Source organism: Staurois parvus, unplaced genomic scaffold, assembly GCF_062004578.1.
Source record: "Staurois parvus isolate SC_StPar_1 unplaced genomic scaffold, SC_StPar_1.0 ptg000668l, whole genome shotgun sequence".
NCBI lineage: Eukaryota > Metazoa > Chordata > Amphibia > Anura > Ranidae > Staurois > Staurois parvus.
In genome coordinates, this window is record NW_028318464.1 from 1,916,749 (window position 1) to 1,939,454 (window position 22,706).

At 39.7% G+C, this 22,706-nt stretch overlaps 1 protein-coding gene across 1 annotated transcript; it reads left to right on the forward strand.

The window, feature by feature from the left end:
- Positions 1-531: 531 nt before the first annotated feature.
- On the forward strand, positions 532-21,714 carry P2RY10 (P2Y receptor family member 10). Its single transcript, XM_089651921.1, has 4 exons — positions 532-633; positions 7,664-7,730; positions 10,880-10,945; positions 18,197-21,714. Exon 4 carries the CDS (start codon positions 18,239-18,241, stop codon positions 19,199-19,201), a length of 963 nt encoding a protein of 320 aa, XP_089508047.1. The 5' UTR covers positions 532-633; positions 7,664-7,730; positions 10,880-10,945; positions 18,197-18,238; the 3' UTR covers positions 19,202-21,714.
- Positions 21,715-22,706: the final 992 nt, after the last annotated feature.

Here is a 22,706-nt window from a genome sequence, read left to right on the forward strand (position 1 = left end):
ATATTTTAAGGGTCGTTCTTGCGTAAAAGGGTTGAGAAAGTTTGTCTTAGACGTTTGTTACTGGAACAGTTGCCCCCATGGGAAGATTTCCCCTCACTTCCTATTTTGGGAAACAGTAACATTTTGGATTTCCCATCACTTTCTGTCCTGGTGAAATTGATAAGCCAGGAAAAATAGGATGAATCAGAGGCAGCAATAAAAACCTCACAGAGGTTCTAACCTTTCCTACTCTATTGATATCTAAACAATCTATTTAAGACCATATTTACTTTTTTGGGATATATTATTGATATTCACTGTATTTTTAAAACAAAATAACACATATTTTACAAGTTCCTTTCTAGAGTTATAACTGTCTGTAGACATGTTACCAAAACAAAAAGGGCCCACTATATTTAGATTGCTTTGTACGTGTTTTGGTGGTGGAAATGTAGTCATATCACCTAGAGTGCTGAATGCAACCCACTGATAAATACACTCTCTCACAGGAGGCTTAGCAACGGAAAAGGTTGTGGCTTCACTCTGCAGTTCTGTACTTCCTTTTTCTTGTTTTACTTGTGTGTTGTAGATTGTACATCGTCTTTCCTTCAAACACAATGCATGATACAGTTCTGACAGCTCTGCACTGTGAAGGTATGGTTTACGTTCTGTCTCCTTTATATGTATATGTATGGCTAAATACAATGAAAGAGTACATTTTGTAGAGGCTTTTATAGCTAGTAACATAAATAACAACATCTATAATTCAGACAAACCCTCTGCAAACTATTGCATATCAACAAAAAATATATTTTTTTACTATATCTATGATCAAAATGTAAAATTATATATTAATTTCCACATTGCATTTCAATAATTTCTAGTCTACCCCCCTAATATGAACAGTCTTAAAGTTTGTAAATTTAGTTTATCAAGATTCTGTTACATGTATTTACTATGCCCTGTGAGTAGGCACTGCTGTGCCACACATTTCACATAGCCTGCCTTCCAAACTAGAGAGGTGGTGGAAGCAGGAGTTTTGGGAGGCGGAGTCAGTACACCAATCACAATTTGCAGGCAGCAAGGTACCATGGGATATGTAGTCCTTAGGAAATAAACAACAGGAGCTACAAAGCATGCAGGGAATCTAGGAAGTTGGGGAAATAGATGGCCAACAAGCAGGCAGAACATACAACATAAAAGATTGGTCAAGTACACTTATACTGAACTGTAAAAATATAGCTATTGTTTGTACAGTTATTACAAGGCTGATGTTATAGAATGAAAGTGTATGCTGTGACCGTAGAACCCCTTTAAGAAAATTTGCAGATAATTCACAGCTAGTAAATGGCCATCTGAAACCTAAAAAGTTTTCAGGGAATTTCGCATCCCATACTGAAAACCTTTGGAGTCCCAAAACCTAACATGAACTTTTATGCAGATACTGTCTTCAGTTCTTGAAGCCAGGACTTTAACTCCCTCCCTCCTGCACATTTGCTGTCCGTCAGTGAGGATGTCCATCACAGTACTGGACCATTGATGAGGTTCGGAATGTAAAAGGGGACAAGCCAAAGTCCCATTTTAGGAAACTGCACAGGATGTCTACAACCCTGTCTAGGGTTGCCTTTGCAGCCTAAAGTGAGGCATTGAGGCCAAAAGTCTATACTAGCCGTCAATGTTTCATTAATAAGTTTGTTCCATATGGGTGTACAAGAGTTTCTGATATAAGGAGTGCCTACTCTACAGATAACATTTTGCAGGCAAGCTTTATGGGAACATGATATAGGAAAGGTGAGTTCAGCAGCCATAGAACTTCTGACAAGAAGGAGCAAGTGATTTAACATTAGGCCAGTGATGTGCAGTACATTCTATGGGTTGCCCATACAGGCCTACAAAGTTCATTTACCTGCTGCATATTCATTTTCCCTTCTGGTCAGTAAATCTATGCAGCTCACCTATGTAAATGCAGTGGCACAGCAAAAGGAGATGTAAACCTGGCTGATGTTCCTTGCTTCCTGGCCTCCGGAAGGAACAAGCCTCTGGTCTATTGCAGGTATTGGAGAGGGCAAGAGAGGCTTTGGAGATATTCCCATCATAATTGCAGCTCTGCTATAAAAGTGACACGTGTCAGCATTAACAGTTCACATTTATATTATAAGTAAAAGCTAACTCTTTGCCATAAAAAAAAAATAATACCCCAAATAGCTTAGCCTAGGTTAAAATCACAAAGCCGCTACTACTTTATGAGTGCTTCAAGCCATTAAAGTCAGCAGTGAGTCTACCATTTCCAAATAGATCCTGTCAGACTTGCTGTGAGATATAAGTTAAGTAATTCTAAAGGCTGGAGGTTTATTACCTTCATACATTCTGTGCATAAAGGTAAAAACCTTTCAGTGCAAAGCTCCCCCCACAGTCCCCCCTAATACTTACCTGAGCCTGATTGCAATCCGGCACTGTGCATGAAAGAAGCGTCTCTCCCAGGTCTCTCCCTCCTCATTGGCTGGGACACAGCAGCGGGAGCCATTGGCTCTGGCTGCTGTAAATCCCAGCCACTGAGGAGAGAGCTGGGGGTGAGGCCAGGCCATGCTCTGTGTGTCTCAGACACAGAGGTACCTAGGGAGCAAGCACGCATGAGTGGCCCCAGATTAAGCAACAGTAGGAGAGGAAGAGGGGCAGTTTTTATACACATTTAGCTACTATGTAGTTTGTTTTTTCACATGATCTGTAGAAATATAGCCATCTAATATTCGCTTATTTACACATTACCACATTGTTGATTGGTAAGGGATGGCAAATGAAACAAAATGTTCCTTGTAAAAGAAGAGACCCGAGCCTAGAAGTATTCCTTTGGATGCTGAGGGCAGATACCAGCGCCAGTGATGAAAAGCCTGTACTGGGCATCATCTTGGAATAACCATTCCTTGGCTACTATGTTCTTCCTTGATTTATCCTGGCCCATAGATAGTACAATCCAGTAAATCTTTCACCTGAACATGATCAGGGGAATTCATATAGAGAATTTCATTGTGTCTCTGCATGACAAGTGTTGGTGTGGGCAAAGATTCATGCTGCTGATGGAAACAAGTATATGAATTTTGGGCAAGCACCACATGCATAGGTCACTTAGGGCTCGTTCACACTTGGCTGTTTTACCAACGCTTGCCAAATGCCCCTATAGCATTTGGCAAGCATTTGTCCGGCATTTGCAGAGCGTTTTTTTACGCTCGGCAAACGCTCCACAAATGCCGCATGCGCGATTTAGCGGCGGTTGCTAGGCGTTTGCCGAGCATTAAAAACACCCCACAAACGCCTATAATGCAGTTTGAATGGTGTTACCGCTCTGCAAACGCCCCGGAACCGCGTCGCAAATGCCAGGCGTATTGGGAGTGGCACCATAGACTAGAATAGGAGGTTTCAACGCCTCCTGACTCGACCAGAGGCGTCTGTTTTGCCGCTACGCGACACAAACGCTCCCGTTAGAACAGCACCATGTGCTGTAATGTGCAGAATTGGCAGAGGCATTTGGGAAGCGGTAAAAACGCCTCTCTGCCGCCTGCACACAACGTTAGTGTGAACGTAGCATTAGACTGGAGTATCGGCACAAACACTCCATTCTCAGTGTACCCTCGTCTTGTGATTGACAGCAGATGAGTGGGATCAATAGACAATAGACAGCTCTCTCTTGGATATGGAATCTGCCCACTGTCAGAGTCACCGGTTGTTATGAATCTGTCAGCTGTGAAGCTGACAGGATCTTTGACAATCAAGGGAGTTTTGTTTCTGTAAACCAGCTTACACCTCGGTCACATCAAGCTTGACTTTGAAACAGTGAAGTCACACGATTTCAAAGTTGGGGGACATGCCGTTTCAGGTGCAATTTGCAAGACATCTGACACAGATGTCTATGCAAATCGAACCAAAAGTAGTGCATGCACTACTTTAAAAATCAGTGCAGCTCTGACCAAGTCAGAACCGCACCCATATGACCACTGTAATTGCAGACAATAGGGTTCAAGTTGGCATACGATTTACAAGTTGCATGGCATGCAAATTGCATGCCAAATCACACCCAATGCAACCAGGGTGTTAGAGTTGGTCTTAATTACCTCCAGCTTTGTTATCTACAAAAGAAGCAAATTATTTTTGAATTTAGTATGGCCATAGCACCACTTTGTAAAAGCTCCATTTTGATTTGGTCGCCATAGTAACCATTAGAGGGATTTTTACAAAAATATTAAAAACATCTAATTTGGTGTATGTAATAACATTATGTTATATATTGAAAGTTCCTTCATTCATTTTATCTAATCTTTTATCTATACATATGATTTTTAGCATCAGGCTGAGTTAAGAGTACAACCTCTTCAACAGTGATCATATCTGATTACACAACTAACGTTGGTTGACAGTTCGTTGCACATCTTAAGTGTTCTGACCCTCAAGTGCTACTGTGAATTTGTCTCTTGTGTACTAACAACACAGAGTGACATTCCCCTGTTATGTTACTAATAAATTCAACCAGATATGACATCTTTTGTGGTTAAGACGTTTATTACAACCACAAGCATAGTCTGTTAATGATGTGGCAAACAGACTTGACTGCAAAATTAGTCTTAAAAAGATGTGTTCATTGAGCAAAAACAAACACCTTGCATCTTCAAAACCCCAAATTCTCAGCTCATGCAAAGGAAGGCAACTTCTCTATTCTCTAACAAGTATAGCACTACGCCCACAGGAGCTGCTGGTTATATTGGTTCCTCTGCTCTTATCTCAAGTCTGATAAAGACCTCAGCCCCGCTGACACAATAAACAATACACTGGGGGTTTCTTCCAATATTTAAGGTACAGAACTAGACTTAAACACAATTAGCATAAACTGTAGCTCTTCACACTAAATGAGCAGTAACAATCAACAGGAATAGGTATCAACTTAGCTAGAGCCTAGGTTGCTTGTGGGCTCTTGCGATGAGGGAGATAAGCCTAGGCCTCTTGTTAAGAATATAGAGTGAAATGGCAACTACACTCAACAGCAAGTAAATTATGTACAGTCCTTAAAGTTAGCCTTCTGCCGGCCATGTTGGGGGCTTTGAAGACATTGGCGTACTTAGGTAACAAGTTAAGCTTGGTGATGTAGGCCCTGGCCAAACAGGACAAGCAGTTCTTAATAGCAATTGAATGGAACTTAGGGAATGCAAGTGAAGCTCAAGTTTCTTATGGGATATGTTAAATGTCAGCAAAGAGAACAATGGTGGAACAAGGACCCACTCAGCAGCTCTTTCCAGATCTTTCACAGCAGACTGTGCTGTTGGAGGGCCTGGCTTTAGTGTGATGACAGTGCCCACTGGCTTCTTTCAGCGATCTGTTGAATAATAGTCCAGACTTGCACAGTGATGTCACAAACCATTTTCCTTACCTTTCCCTCTCTCCCTCTTTCCCTCAGAAACAGCTCCTCTCCCTTGACTCTGGCTGGCGATGATCTCCCAATAAGCCCTGCTCTTTCCCAGGCTTTTCAGTTTATACCCCCCTCCTTTAACTCCTCTTGCCTCCAGGTACATTTGAGCCTTCAGCATTCAATATCTGCATTTGAGAATCAGGAGCTAAGTATGTCCACTAGTTCCATTTTGTCATTAACCCCTTCCTGCCCAGTGTCATTAGAACAGTGTCAGTGCTTTTTTTTAGCACTGATCACTCTATTGGTGTCACTGGGTTGTCAGTGACATTAGGAAGGGGTTAATGTGAGGGGCGATCAAAGGGTTAACTGTGTCCTGGGAGTGTTTTACTAGGGGGCGGGGTGTGTGTTCTTCATTGTAAGCACACTGGTCAGGTTGGCTGTACTGTGCACAACCATCCTGAGCAGTGTGCTCGAGCTGACAGGGAGGAAGATTGTAAACAAAACAATCTTCCTCCCCGTCGGAGATGCTCAGTAATCACCAGGCGCCAGCGGGTAATTACCAGCTGGGATCTGGTGATTAACATCCACGGCCGCGAATGTGGCTCGCGCGTGCCCCCTACCCGGAGATGCAGAATGACGTATATATATATACTGTAGTGATCCTGCACACAGGTGCCGCCCTGTAGCAGTATATATAGGGCAGTCCTAAAGCGGTTAACACAAAGATACTATGTCTTATTGTCCTATAAAGTCCCATGGGGGCTAGTTCCATCTTGTGGCAGGGAAGGGAACTGCATTTAGGCAATTCTACAATAATAAACCTAAGGCATAAATCCACTTTTGTTGAGAAAAAAAAATCCACTCTAGTTGACCAAATGTACATTGCACGTTTTAACAAATTTTGTTGCAGATTCCTACCTTTTGTTATTCTTAAGAAATGGCTATTTGTCTTTGTGCAACGTGAATGTGTATGGGAGTGTTTTTTTACGTATCAATCAGCTGTACTCCTAATGAGAAAATTGGCAGGGTCTGAATCCCTTTTAGATGTGCTTTCCTTTTGGGAGTATCTAGCCAAGAATGACATTTTTGTTGCAGGGAATGCCAAAAATCTGATGTGTATCTAGGTGCAGACTTCTGGGAAAATCAGTGAGCCAATCAGACAAACAGGAAATTACATTTCCAGGGGCATTTTGTACAGCATCTGTGTACAGAATGCTTCCAGGTAGCCATATTGCTTTGCCTTTTACAGAAAATTACAGTGCTGCAAATTGAAAAGGAAAGGTAATTTTTAATGCCATTCTAATACAATATGACTTGAGTCACAATTGTATATGCTTTACTTTTTTTAATTTTTTTTATTTGCTATTTTTTTTACTATAAAAATGGAGTTACCTTCAAAGGCTCTACATAATTCAACAACAGTGACTGGTTACACAGGAAAAGTAATTGTGTCCTGATTCCAAATGGAATTGGATTGCAGAACTCCCTGAATCAACACTATTCAGTGTTATTTCCCAGGACCGCACACCAATATAGTGAAACACAATGCAAATGATCACAAAATGGCTCCAGCTTTCTCTCCACCCATCAGAAACGCCCATCTAACATGTTCTACCAATGTAGTGCTTAATGTAACTTAACTGTAGGGCTCTGCAGTTTTGAGTATGGTGAGCAAGTACGGTAACTTTCTTAACCACCTCAATACTGGACATATTTTCCTCTTTACTGCCCAATTTTCAGCTTTCAGCGCTGTCATACTTTGAATGACAATTACTCAGCAATACAATACTGTACCCAAATAAAGTTTATAGCAGCTTTATAGAGCTTTCTTTGGTAGTGATTAATCACCACTGGGTTTATTATTTGCTGCTATATAAGCAAAAAATACAGAAATGAAGAAAAAACATGTTTTTCTTGGTTTCACTTATAAAATTTAGCATATACAGGGTGATTGAAAAGTAACTCCTTATTTTAAAAATCTTATAACTTATTTTTTAACCATTATTTTTACAAAAAATGAATATGAGAAGAACACACATAACATGGAGTTTTATTTAAAATTCTTCCTGAGCACAGTTCGTAAACAGTGAAAAGAGAGGCCACTGTAAATAATCTTTATTTATAAATTTAGAGCAAAATGTATTCTGCTACATCTCTTTGGTAAAAATAACCGAAAAAATCAGCGTATATTGTTCTGTCTGTGTGAAAGTTATAGAGTCTACAAACTATGGTATATTTGAAAACTGATCAATCCTGATGTACTGACTGCCCATCCCATTTCTTAAATGGCAGGACAGTGCAAATACATCCCAAGTGACCACTTTTTGGAAAGTATCTGAGGTGTTTAGTAAGAAGGAAGGTGAGTTTTTTGACATACTAATTTTCTGTCACAGTCTTTGTAAAATAAAAAAAAGATATAAAATTGTAAAAAAAAAGAAAGTGATTGAATTTATTTTCCAGTTTTTTACATACTGTTACCAGATTTGCCATACTGTTACCATAGTGATACTGTACTACTCTGGAGAGGTGATCAGGATTTTTTTTACACTATGATTGCTTATAACAGTGATGATCACTGTTATAACCAATCATTTTTATGAATGACATCCATTCATTGCCATTGTTTACTACTGTGAAAGCTGTGATTGGTCACAGCTATCAAATGGTACAGATGCACTGTGATTGGCTATGTCTGTACCATGTGATCACTGTGAACAGTCACAGAGATCATTGCAATAGCACACAATAAATGGCTATGAATGAAAGACATTCATTGTGTACTACTGATATGTGATCATTGTGATCACATCAATCACATGGTACTGAGGCCGGCCTAGTACAATGATCTATCATTTGTTGTGTCCTGAAGACACCACGGATGACAGATCAAGCTACATCACAGCTGCTAGAGTGTGCAGGAGGTGTTCACCTGGAGGACATCATATGACATCCACCCAGGATAACTCCTGCTCAACCATTTTTCTACCCAACATTCCATATTCCTGATATGTGCCTGCTGTGCTATGTACTTGTATGAAAAAGCATCCTGTTCTCTTTGTATTCCTTCCTTCGTGTGAAATAGATATGGGCAGCAGAGGGTGCATCTGACTGTAATGTAGATGCACTTTCTGCTATCTGTTACTCTAGAGCAGGGGTCTCCAAACTTTCTAAACAAAGGGCCAGTTTATTGTCCTTCAGACTTTAGGGGGGCCAGACTGTGGTCGGGGGGGGCAGACTGTGACACATCCTGGTGTCGGTGAGAGTAAACAATGCCCCATGTTTGATATTAGAGGGAGGAATAGTGCCCAATCATTGGTGTCAGTGGAAAGAAAAGTGCCTCATCATTGGTGACAGTGGAAGGAATAGTGCCCCATCATTGGTGTCAGTTGAAGGAATAGTGCCTCATTATTGGTGTCAGTTGAAGAAACAGTGCCCCATTGTTGGTGTCAATGGAAGGAGTAGTGCATCATCATTGGTGTCAGGGGAAGGAATAGTGCCCCATCATTGGGAGGAATAGTGCCCCATCATTGGTGTCAGTGGAGGAATAGTGCCCTATTATTGGTATCATTGGGAGAAATAGTGCCCTATAATTGGTTTCAGTGGGAGAAATAGTGTCCCATCATTGGTGTCAGTAGAAGGAATAGTGCCCCTTCATTGGTGTCAGTGGGAGGAATAGTGCCCCTTCATTGGTGTCAGTGGGAGGAATAGTGCCCCTTCGTTGGTGTCAGTGGGAGGAACAGTGTCCCATCTTTGGTGTCAGTGGGAGGAATAGTGCCTCATTATCAGTATCAGGAACTATGCCCCAAGGGCCGGATAAAAGCAAGCAAAAGGCCACAGTTTGGAAACCCCTGCTCTAGAGAATCTTCAGCTTCTCAAGAGGTGCTGCACTAACGTGTCTTGGAACTACACCAGAGCCATTCGCTAATTTCCAACAACCAATTTCTTTGAGACATAGATCTTTGTTCCACCCCTGTGCCACAATCTTAATGCCTCCTTTTTGTGAAATACCTGGTGTTTCTGCCAGTTCTCCCTGCTTTCCTATTAAAAACTGACCATACTAGGCATGAGAGCACAGCGTGGTCAGTTTTCTGGCTGTACTGGGAGATAATTCAATGATCAGGTTTGTGTTCACACACCCTCCCCTACACAGCTATCCACTGGGAAGATCAGTGTACTGCTGTTCCCCCTCTCTGAGCTCCTTCTGCAGATGAAAACAGAGATTATGCGATCACCTATAAAAAATTAAAAAAAAAGGTATAAAGGGATTTATAATATTTTTTATATGTATACACAAACGTTTTGCATTGTATTTCTATTTTCATTGAATGGGGTGTTTTACAAAATGAGGGTTTATATATGCTTCTACAATGCTTTGCTTGCTCTGCTGAATAGACAGGCCATTAGTCAACTGGGGATATGGGTGGCCATCTTTTGATTGGCATTGCATGCTGGTATTAATCAGGGGCTGTTGGCAGAAAGCAAACATTTCTTTAGGTTAAGTTCGAGTTACTTTCTTTCTATTTTCAGGCTACTTTCCTTTTAATTTTTATCTACTGTTGAATAACAAGTTTGTAAATATAGCAGGTAGTATTCTGTCTTCATTTAGTCCATACATGCTTCAATTTTTGCAAAAAGCCTGTGATAGATGGGGGAGCCTGTAAAAAGACTGTCATATTTCATATGTGTCCAGGGCTGTATGATAACTAATCCACTCTGGGCACTTCACTGTAATTTGTATATGATGTTTATTTTCTAGGATTATCAGCACCATCTAGCTGCCTAGTCATGCAGTCCCTCCATCAACCTTTGTTTTTTCTGGGACTTACTTTGTTCTCTAGAACTGGGGTCTCTAAACTTTCCAAACAAAGGGCCAGTTTACTGTCCTTCAGGCTTTAGGGGGACTGTGGCCAGTGCGAGTAGAAAATGCCCCGGGGTCAGCGGGAAGGATACTGCCCCATCATTGGTTTTAGTGGAAGGAATAGTGCCCTATCATTGGTGTCATCGGAAAGAATAGTGCCGCATCATTGGTATCAGTTGGAGGAATAGTGCCCCATCATTGGTGTCAGTGGGAGGAACAGTGTCCCATCATTGGTGTCAGTGGGAGGAATTGTGTCCCATCATTGGTGTCATTGGGAGGAATTGTGACCCATTATTGGTATCAGTTGGAGGAAAAGTGTCCCAAGGGCCAGATAAAGGCAGCTGGGCAGCGTTCTTTTTTTATTTACTATTATTTATTTATGTAATACCATATTCTGCTCTACTAATGTATAAAGTAATACATATAAAAAGGAGGGCGTTCTGAGAAATATGATAAATAAAATGTTGTGTTGGTTGTAGCTCAAGCTTTTTACATGTCAACAAAATCACAACCCAATATGTTCATTTTTCCACCATGTAGAAACAGATGGGGTGGCCAGTGATTTATCAATTCTTTCTTCTTTCTTTTTTTTTAACTGTTTTCAAACCAAAAATGCTTTGTGTAATGTGTAAAATCTCTTTGGTTCACAGAATATTGAAAGTTACAGGAGCTTACAATGGAAACCACCAACCACAAAAGGCTATGTTTGTGAGAAGGTAAATAGTAAATAACATTTGCACTACTCAGCTGATTAGTGTCACGCAATTCTTTACCAGCGGTGTACCTAGCATACAGTTGTGCTCAAATGTTTGCAATTGGTGATATACAGTACCATTTTTAAAGAAAACATGCATGAGCAGGCAAAACACATTTCTGTTATTTCTTATAGGATTCATATATATCTTTAGGTCACAACAGAATGTCACAATCATAAAACAAAACATGGCAACAAGTAAACAAATTAAATGAGCCCTGTTCAAAAGTTTGCATACTCTTACTTCTTAATACTGTGCATTGCCCCCGTTAGCATCAATGACAGCATGCCGTGCTCTGTAATAGTTGTCTATGAGGCCCCGAAATCTTGCAGGTGGAATAGCTACCCATTTGCCCTGGCAAAGCGCCTCCAGGTCATGCAAAGTCTTTGACTATCTTGCAAGAACCACACATTTGAGATCTCGATGATATTAAGGAATCTGATGGCCACTCCAGAACCTTCATCTTTTTATGCTGTAACCACTGGAAGGTCAACTTGGCCTTGTGATTAGGGTCATTATTGTGCTGCAAAGTCCAAAAATAATGCAAATTGTCTTCCAGTATTTTCATGCCATCAATTTTCACAAGATGTCTTTAGAGCTACACACCCCCAAAACATCAGTGAGCCATCACCATGCTTCACAGTGGGGATAGTATTCTTGTCGCTATAGGCCTTGTTGACCCCTTTCCAAACATATCACTTATGTTTGTGACCATAAAGCTCTATATTCATTTTGTCACTCCAAATTACAATGTGCCAGAAGCTGTGAGGCGTGTCAAGGTGTTGTCTGGCATATAACTGGGATTTTTTGTGGCATTGGTGCAGTAAAGGTTTCTTTCTGACAACTCGACCGTAAAGCTTATATTTGTACAAGTATCATTGTATTGTGCTCCTTGAATTAACCACATCATCTTTTTCCAGAACAGCCTGTGTTTCTCCTGAGGTTACCTGTAGGTTTTTTCATTGTAACTAGAGATGAGCGAATTATTCAAAAATTCCATTCGGCCGATTCGCCGAATTTCAGGAAGAAATTCGATTCAATGCGAATTAATTTGCTACGAAGTTAACTTATAAAAAGGGTTTCTAGGCTTCAGAGAGCCTTTAAATTAGTGCAGAACACTGTACCTTTAATTTAAATGCCCTTGGAGATGAGGAAGGAGAAGGAGAAGGATGAGAAGAAGGAGAAGGAGAAGGATGAGAAGAAGGAGAAGGAGAAGGATGAGAAGAAGGAGAAGGATGAGAAGAAGGAGAAGGATGAGAAGAAGGAGAAGGATGAGAAGATGGAGAAGGAGAAGGATGAGAAGAAGGAGAAGGAGAAGGATGAGAAGAAGGAGAAGGATGAGAAGAAGGAGAAGGATGAGAAGAAGGAGAAGGAGAAGGATGAGAAGAAGGAGAAGGATGAGAAGAAGGAGAAGGATGAGAAGAAGGATGAGAAGAAGGATGAGAAGAAGGAGAAGGATGAGAAGAAGGAGAAGGATGAGAAGAAGGAGAAGGATGAGAAGAAGGATGAGAAGAAGGAGAAGGATGAGAAGAAGGAGAAGGATGAGAAGAAGGAGAAGGAGAAGGATGAGAAGAAGGAGAAGGATGAGAAGAAGGAGAAGGATGAGAAGAAGGAGAAGGATGAGAAGAAGGATGAGAAGAAGGAGAAGGATGAGAAGAAGGATGAGAAGAAGGAGAAGGATGAGAAGAAGGATGAGAAGAAGGAGAAGGATGAGAAGAAGGAGAAGGATGAGAAGAAGGAGAAGGAGAAGGATGAGAAGAAGGAGAAGGATGAGAAGTAGGAGAAGGATGAGAAGAAGGAGAAGGATGAGAAGAAGGAGAAGGATGAGAAGAAGGAGAAGGATGAGAAGAAGGATGAGAAGAAGGAGAAGGATGAGAAGAAGGAGAAGGAGAAGGATGAGAAGAAGGAGAAGGATGAGAAGAAGGATGAGAAGAAGGAGAAGGATGAGAAGAAGGAGAAGGAGAAGGATGAGAAGAAGGAGAAGGATGAGAAGAAGGAGAAGGAGAAGGATGAGAAGAAGGAGAAGGATGAGAAGAAGGAGAAGGATGAGAAGAAGGAGAAGGATGAGAAGAAGGAGAAGGATGAGAAGAAGGAGAAGGATGAGAAGAAGGATGAGAAGAAGGAGAAGGATGAGAAGAAGGATGAGAAGAAGGAGAAGGATGAGAAGAAGAAGGATGAGAAGAAGGAGAAGGATGAGAAGAAGAAGAAGGATGAGAAGAAGGAGAAGGAGAAGGATGAGAAGAAGGAGAAGGATGAGAAGAAGGAGAAGGAGAAGGATGAGAAGAAGGAGAAGGATAAGAAGAAGGAGAAGGATGAGAAGAAGGATGAGAAGAAGGATGAGAAGAAGGAGAAGGATGAGAAGAAGGATGAGAAGAAGGAGAAGGATGAGAAGAAGAAGAAGGATGAGAAGAAGGAGAAGGATGAGAAGAAGAAGAAGGATGAGAAGAAGGAGAAGGATGAGAAGAAGAAGAAGGATGAGAAGAAGAAGAAGGATGAGAAGAAGAAGAAGGATGAGAAGAAGAAGAAAGATGAGAAGAAGGAGAATTCCAAGCCGGCAAAAAGTGTATCTGCAGAGCTCCGCTATTTCTTAGCGGAGCTTTGCAGATACACTTAGCGGAGCTCTGCAGATACACTTTTTGCCGGCTTGGAATTCTTCTTATTTTCATCCTTCTTCTTCTTCATCCTCATCCTCATCCTCTTCTTCTTCTTCTGAGGATGAGGATGAAGAAGAAGAAGAAGAAGAAGTAGGAAGAAAATAAGAAGAATTCCAAGCCGGCAAAAAGTGTATCTGCAGAGCTCCACTAAGTGTATCTGCAGAGCGCCGCTATTTCTGACAGTTCTGTGACATTCCCTCCATACAGCGGTTGAAACATTGTATCTATTTGTTTCCATAAATGGTTCCATTTATGGAAACAAATAGATACAATGTTTCAACCGCTGTATGGAGTGAATGTCACAGAACTGTCAGAAATAGCCTATTTCTGACAGTTCTGTGACATTCACTCCATACAGCGGTTTCCATTTACGGTTTCCATTTATGGAAACAAATAGATACAATGTTTCAACCGCTGTATGGAGTGAATGTCACAGAACTGTCAGAAATAGCGGAGCTCTGCAGATACACTTAGCGGAGCTCTGCAGATACACTTTTTGCCGGCTTGGAATTATTCTTATTTTCATCCTACTTCTTCTTCTTCTTCTTCTTCATCCTCATCCTCATCCTCTTCTTCTTCTTCTGAGGATGAGGATGAGGATGAAGAAGAAGAAGAAGTAGGATGAAAATAAGAATAATTCCAAGCCGGCAAAAAGTGTATCTGCAGAGCTCCTCTAAGTGTATCTGCAGAATAGAGGAGCTCTGCAGATACACTTTTTGCCGGCTTGGAATTATTCTTATTTTCATCCTACTTCTTCTTCTTCTTCTTCTTCTTCATCCTCAGAAGAAGAAGAAGAGGATGAGGATGAAGAGGAAGAAGAAGAAGAAGTAGGATGAAAATGAGAAGAATTCCAAGCCGGCAAAAAGTGTATCTGCAGAGCTCCTCTATTCTTCATCCTCATCCTCATCCTCTTCTTCTTCTTCTGAGGATGAGGATGAAGAATAAGAAGAAGAAGAAGAAGTAGGATGAAAATAAGAAGAATTCCAAGCCGGCAAAAAGTGTATCTGCAGAGCTCCTCTAAGTGTATCTGCAGAATAGAGGAGCTCTGCAGATACACTTTTTGCCGGCTTGGAATTATTCTTATTTTCATCCTACTTCTTCTTCTTCTTCATCCTCATCCTCAGAAGAAGAAGAAGAGGATGAGGATGAGGATGAAGAGGAAGAAGAAGAAGAAGTAGGATGAAAATAAGAATAATTCCAAGCCGGCAAAAAGTGTATCTGCAGAGCTCCTCTATTCTGCAGATACACTTAGAGGAGCTCTGCAGATACACTTTTTGCCGGCTTGGAATTATTCTTATTTTCATCCTACTTCTTCTTCTTCTTCATCCTCATCCTCTTCTTCTTCTGAGGAGGATGAGGATGAAGAAGAAGAAGAAGAAGAAGTAGGATGAAAATAAGATTAATTCCAAGCCGGCAAAAAGTGTATCTGCAGAGCTCCTCTAAGTGTATCTGCAGAATAGAGGAGCTCTGCAGATACACTTTTTGCCGGCTTGGAATTATTCTTATTTTCATCCTACTTCTTCTTCTTCTTCATCCTCATCCTCAGAAGAAGAAGAAGAGGATGAGGATGAGGATGAAGAGGAAGAAGAAGAAGTAGGATGAAAATAAGAATAATTCCAAACCGGCAAAAAGTGTATCTGCAGAGTTCCTCTATTTCTGACAGTTCTCTGACAGCTCCTTCACATGTACAGCGGTTGAAACATCTGTTTCCGAATAAAAACATCTGTATCCTAAATGGAAACAAATAGATACAATGTTTCAACCGCTGTACATGTGAAGGAACTGTCAGAGAACTGTCAGAAATAGCGGAGCTCTCTGCAGGGACACTTTTGCCGGCTGATCGGGAAAAATCCGATTCGCGCACCCGAAGTAGGCAAATATTCGGATTCGACGCGAATCGAATTTTTCCTGAAATTCGTATCAAATTCCACTTCGCCTGGTTCGATTCGCTCATCTCTAATTGTAACCCTTCTGGTAGTTGTGGCTGCAATCTTTCTTGGTCTACTTGATCTTGGCTTGTTATCAAGTGATCCCGAATTTTCCACTTCTTAATAAGTGATTTAACAGTCCAGACTGGCAAATTCAAGGTATTGGATATCTTTTTATATCTTTTTCCATCTTTATAAAGTTCCATTACCTTGTTATGCAGGTCTTTTGACAGTTCTTTGCTGGTCCCCATGGCTCAGTATCTAGCCTGTGTATCCATGTGAGAGCTAACAAACTCATTGACTATTTATACACAGACACTAATTGCAATTTAAAAAGCCACAACTGTGAAAATTAACCTTTTGATTGCCATTTTTACCTTTGTGTCTCACCTTGTGTGTCTGTACCAAGGCCAAACATTCCAGGGTATGTAAACATTTGATCAGGGCAATTTGGGTGATTTCTGTTATCATTATGATTTAAAAAGGAGCCAAACACCTATGTGATAAGAAATTGCTTGTTATGATTACTATCCTAAAGTATAAGACAGTTTTTTAGCATGATCAGTCATATTTCCAATATCAATACCATAATTTCACAATTTCTTCCAGGATAAGCAAACTTTTGAGCACAACTGTATCTGGCAGCCAGGGCATATCTTTTTTTTTATATCCCATCCATGTACATCAAAAGTGGGATTTTAGTACATCTTTATCCCAGGTACTTTTTCTGTAGCAGGAATGCAGGTCCAGACTTGAGTGTAGTTTAGAATATACATTTTTGGTATATATAATAGCAGGTGAATAATCAAAATAAAATGAAGAAATGCAGCTCAACAATATACACATAAATATGGTGCTAACAATCTAATATGTGCATATATAAAAGTGAAAAAACAGACAGCTGTGCTTGTGAGAATCAAAGTATGGTATACCAGATGTCTTCCAATGCATACATATAAGCACCCATAAAAACTGCACATAACAAGTGCTATAAATGAATAGTGCACTCAAATACCAAATAAATAGTCCTTAATGGGGATCTGTCCCTTTATCCTAATATCATCACGTGGACTTGTGTGGTACGCTTCCTGTATATTGTGATCCAAATACACCAGCAACAAGTGTCATCTGAATATAATCTCAAAGAATGGTGAACCATCCCTTTTAAATCCACTGTACTACAGGTGTACCAGTGTAAACACACTACTGCATAAACATGTACAGTGCTCCTGTGTCACCTCTTAGTGCTCTTCCACCTCCAACACTCTATTGCGCTCACCTCCAAGTTTGACCTGTATTGTCAGGTCAAACTGTGCTTTTCCCTTTAACTCTGGAGGGTATAATGGTACACAGATCTTCATCACCATTAGCCAGCACTTTTAAGCAGCTTCAGATCGCTTCATATCCGTATACACATTAGGTTACGATTATATGTGTATAATCTGTATGTTATAGCCTCTTAGAGATGTAGTTATATTACATCTCTTTGTAATCACATTGCAATGTTCTATATTGTGTTACCATCGATGTTAATTATATTGTGGGCTAAAATGAATCCTCTAATAAGCGGCTGTTTTCCTCCAATATGGCGCCTCTTTGTTCAAGGTGGGGTTGGATGTGGGTATTTAAGTGGCTGCCAGTCCGACGTATACAGCCTTTGATGAAGTCGGAAGTGACGAAATGCGTCAGGACTTAGCGTCGGACGTAAATCGGAAGTTGCAGAGCGGCCATTTTGGAGAAGGTTTTACACACCATGCTTGTTTTATGAATGAATACATGCTGAGATACAAGAATTTTGTTTGTTAGCGCAATTTTAGTTAAATAAATGGTCCAATTTCTACTATTGCCTGCTACACTATATTGCTTTGTTCTGATAAATGTTATGATGCCATTGGAGATCATATATACTCTGGGATGAGAAGAACATATATCCATCCATTGCTGGTTGATTCTTACCATTCGGTATGGTGCATAATATATTAGGTGGCGGTTTATGTGTTAACATACACTGGTGATTTGTGGAGACATGAGGGGAGCACAAGAGTGTATACATTGTCTTAAGGATATTACACTATATTGGAATTTTGTGGAGGTGTACCTCCTATGCTGCGGAAGACAGATTGAGAAGTGAAGTCGTGGAGCGATTTAAAAGAGGAATTGATTAAAGCTTTTTCCAAGTTTAAATAGGGTAAAAGTAAGAATGAGAGTTATTTAGAAGTGGTCACAAAGTCACAAGGTGGAATTTTTGCACGATTTGTCTCGAGTTTTGAAGTGCGTTTTGTAAAAACATATCTCATGTTGGGAATAATGCACTATGTGCGAATATAATTTTTCTTTTGAGGTTTATTGAAGTAAAAAGAATTCTTACACTGTGGAGGAAGACTGTTAAAGAAGAAAATTATCGTATCCACGGTTTTTAGAACATTTGCACATTTAGACGCTAAAAGATTTGGACTGTATATTTTGGACTTTTGGGGGAGAAAGTGTATTATTTTGGCGTTTGGGTTTTTGTAGATACTATTGGTACACCGATATATTCACTTTTTACTTATAAGGTCAGGTTTTAAAAAAGTATTTAACTACAGCTGTTGATACTGAACCTAACAGAGCAATCCTGTTCTTTCACACAGAACCTTGGGATATCATAAGATCTTCTAGAACAAGTACATAGAATGCCAAGTGGAAACTTTTCAAACTGCCGCAGCTCCCCTGATTTCCAGCATACTCTGTATGCAGTCACTTATATAGCCATCTTCATACCTGGCCTGCTTTCTAACAGTGTTGCTCTATGGGTTCTCCAAAGTTTTATCAACAAGAAGAACAAGGCCATTATTTTCATGATCAATTTGGCAACCGCTGACCTTGCCCATGTCTTGACGCTGCCTCTACGGATTTATTACTACATAAATCACTCATGGCCATTTAAACACTTTGCCTGCTTGTTGTGCTTTTATCTTAAGTACCTGAACATGTATGCAAGTATTATCTTTTTAACACTTATCAGCATCCAGAGGTATGTCTTCACTGCAAATCCTTTCAAAGCCAAAGACTGGAAAAGAAGGTACGATGTTGGAATCAGCATATGTGTATGGGTGGTGGTTGGTACCACATGCCTGGCATTTCCTATATACAGAAACTCTGGAAATAACTCAACCACCAGTTGTTTTGCTGACCTAGGTAATAATCAGATTAGCATGGTCACCATGTCTGGTATGCTGATTATCGCAGAAGTGCTAGGATTCATAATTCCTATGACTATCATTACTTACAGCTCTCTAAAAACAAGGGTACAGTTAAAACTGAATTCCCTACAGTGTGTGAACAAGAAAGAAAAAAACAAAGCTCTTCGCCTGGTAATAACATGTGCTTGCGTGTTTTTTATTTGTTTTGCACCATACCATATCAGTTTTTTCTTCTATGTAATGGTCACTGCAAATGCCATCCAAAACTGCACAGCACAAAAAATTATCCTGACTTTACATCCCATCTCTATTAGCCTAGCAAGTATTAATTGTTGCCTCAACCCAATCCTATATTACTTTACAGCATCAGAGTTCCAGAGTGAGATGGCTAGACGTGGACCTTCCATGATCCGTGGCCGTCTCATGAGCAGAGAAAGTGGTTCTTCTTTATGATGCTGCCAATATGATATTAATACTTTTTATTTATTGTCATTTTCATCCATATACCTTTTATACGTCCAAACAGTCATGGCGCTGGGAGGGTGAAAAAAATTAAGAAAATATTAATCTTCTTGATTGCCACTCCTTTGTACTTAGTGATGGACTTTCAGAACTGCCAAATATAGTAAAGGAAATTTATGTATGTACAGAGATACTCAGACCCCAGTGCTGTGAGTCACCTGTAATTGTGATTATTACTCTTATGATTATATAATTATTATTGTTATTATGATTATGAAGATTTATCAGGATTGGTATATTTTTTTTAATAATAACGGTACAAGGAGATATCTGCACATCCTTCCTTTGTGAGGATATGTTGCAAATTAGTTACCTAATGATATGTAATTCTATTCCATTGCTTCCCCCACAACATACACACATACTTATGTTTTTACAGCTGAAGTCTAGGCAAAAATAATCCAACCCTGTAATCATTAATACATCATTAAAGCAGAAGTAAAGTGAGGGATCTAATGCCATAATGTACAAGTATGCACAACATACTTCACAACATACTTACACATTATTACCTTCGTATGTCCTCCTCCGATGCTGACCAATTGATACGATCAGTCTTTGCTCTGCCCCCTGCCACCAATATTTTCTTTGCTACTTGTTTTAGGTCCTCTCTCATCCTGTTCAGCCATTGAGTGCCCTCGGATAATGTAACTTCTACTCAAGTGTATAAGAGGTACAGCATCTCTGCCACTTGGCTCCATTCCCAGCATCTTAAAGAGATGACAGGCAGCAGTTTTTGGCAGAACCGACTTTGCATGCCTCTTCTGCAAGTAAAACCCTCAATTTTTACCTGCATTTTAAATGTATTTTATTAAATTTAAGTAGTGTAACTGCCTAAATTTGATGTGTATCAACCTTGTGTAGTCTACTGTGCAGCAGTGCTCAGAGAGGGGGACAGAAAGGCATCACTAGAAACACCAGGTGTGCTGCAGTGCAAGGAGAATGCTAATAGGAGGAGAGAGCAGAGTGATGGAAAGATCCACTCATCAGTCCGCTGCTTTCTCTTTCACTGTCAGGGCACAAGGTGTTTTGGGAAGGATACCTGTAAGTGAAAGTGAAACTGCAGGAGAGAAAAATCAGGTCCCATTCCATGCCAAACAGAACTGTGCTATGTAGCAGAGCTGTGTAAAGCTCAGATAAAACTGCATCTGTGTATTTATTTATTATTTGTCTGGAGTTCACTATTAACATACAGATTCACTACAGTTCTCTAAAAGCTGGAATAATATATTTATACAATATCATATTTTGACTATTTCATAAAATTGTCATGTGTATAGTCAGCAGTTCATGTTCCCTGAATTCACCACCAGTTCAGTCTATTCAGTCTGTCTACAAAAGAAATACTGTTGTGTCTACCCATTATACTTACTTGCTCTGTGCAAGGATTTTGCACAGAGCAGCCCCGATCCTCCTCTTCTGGGGTCCCCCACCAGCGCTCCTGGCTCCTTCCCCTTGCCGATTGCCCTCATAGCAAGCCACTTGAATGGGTCTCGGCCCTGCCCCCACTCTCTCCTCACTGGCTATTAATGGCTTCTGCTGCTGTCTCTGAGCCAATGAGGTTACAGAGAGTCCGGACAGAAGCCACTCTCGTGCATATTGCTGGTTTGGGATGGTGCTTGGGTAAGTATTAGATGGTTCTGCGGGGGAGGGGGAGCTGCACACAGAAGGTTTTTTTTACCTACATGCAAATAATGCATAAAGGTAAAAAACTTAAGGCTTTACAACCACTTTGAGTCCACTATAATTAATCCACTCTTCAAGACCCCAAAAGCGAGTTTTAACAATTCCACTTTCTATACAACTTTTTTTACTTCTTGGTTTCCCAAGGTCTAAATGATAGGATTTAGCAGAGGGGTCACTACAGAGGAAATGATAAAAACAGATTTGTTTAAATGTAAAGTATCAGCAGTGGTAGGTTGTACAAACATGAGAATATTGGTAATATAAAACAGACAAACCACAATTAGATGAGAAGCACATGTTAAAAACGTCCTATGTCTACCAGTTGATGTAGGAAATGACATTATTATATGGATGATCTGAATGTAGGGATGATTAGCAGAAAACAGCCCACAATTACAAAACAAGCAGATATGAAAAATAACATTTCTACGGTAGAAGTTTTACTGCCGATTAATTTGATTAGGGCTGCAAAGTCAAAGTAGTGGTCAAGTTCATTCCCCTTACAATATGAAAGTTTCGAGACCTACAAACATTGAACAACAATGACAATGAACCCTCCACCGCAGCAACTATTAAGCAGCTTCTTAAAAGTCCTTGGACTCACAATAGTAAAATAATGTAAAGAATCACAGATGGCTACTTTGGTGATGGATGAAAAACTTTTAAGCTAAAATTCTGTAATGGAGGATGTATTCTGCACTTGCATTGTCAATATTGTACCTGTATGAAAAGTTATTAAAGATAATACAAGACCATCATGTTTGAGTGTTTGGGAGTACTCGTATTATTGATCCCATGAAAGTAGGTAAGGGATTAATATCATCCAGATTCTACAAAGCATCTTAAAAAAAAAAAAACTATTAGATGGGCATATTAGCAAATACAGTATATAAGGATATAGGAAATGGTTTTGACATGAACACCAAGGCAGATTTGCTCCTCCCTATACATCAATATAGGTCATATGCAATTAAAAATGTTTTTGTTAAGAGAATGTATAGTGATTTTGTTTGTATTTTCCATAATAGTGTTAGTACTACAAAAAGTAAAGTTTAAAAAATTTTTAAATATAAAAAATACAGCACATAATATTTTGTATTCTCATAAACAGCCTAAAGCTAAAAAAAACCTTCTGCTGTGCTCTCTATTCATATATTATATAAAACACATTTAAAAATAAAATACAATTGAGCCAAAAAAAACTATAGTATTCATTAAAAACAAAATTATTTTGCCTATTTTTAGGGCATTACTTTTGGAAATGAAAATCTCTTTTTAGATATAGACGTAAGACATGGGTGTTACATCTAATACATCTTATCAGTATCTAACCAAAGTTCGACCACAAACTTTGACCAGGGACAATTCACTAAGTGGTATCTTACCGCATCCAAGTATGGGGTAAGATACTGCACAGTCTTTTTTTTAAAAAACCTACTAAAATACTGCATGAGTTATTTGATTAAGTAATGTGGTATTTTAGTAGTGAAAACATGCTTAACCCTAGCTTCACACCTATGCAGGTTGCGTTTTTTGCGTTTCTGCTTTGCGTCTTTGCACTTGCATGCAGGGTCCTGGGTTTAGTAACACTTTAATGTTTTTAATATATTGTATTTATTATATCTAAAACTTGAAAAACATGTAAATATTACATATTTATATTTATTCATTACAATCAGTAGAGGGACCACTCAAGACTCTTCAACATATTCACAAGTTGACAATGTTGTGAATGGCCCTGATAAGCAGG

Bases quoted from the DNA above. Each gene is read 5' to 3' on its own strand.
- P2RY10 (XM_089651921.1), top strand. From the start codon at position 18,239: ATGCCAAGTGGAAACTTTTCAAACTGCCGCAGCTCCCCTGATTTCCAG.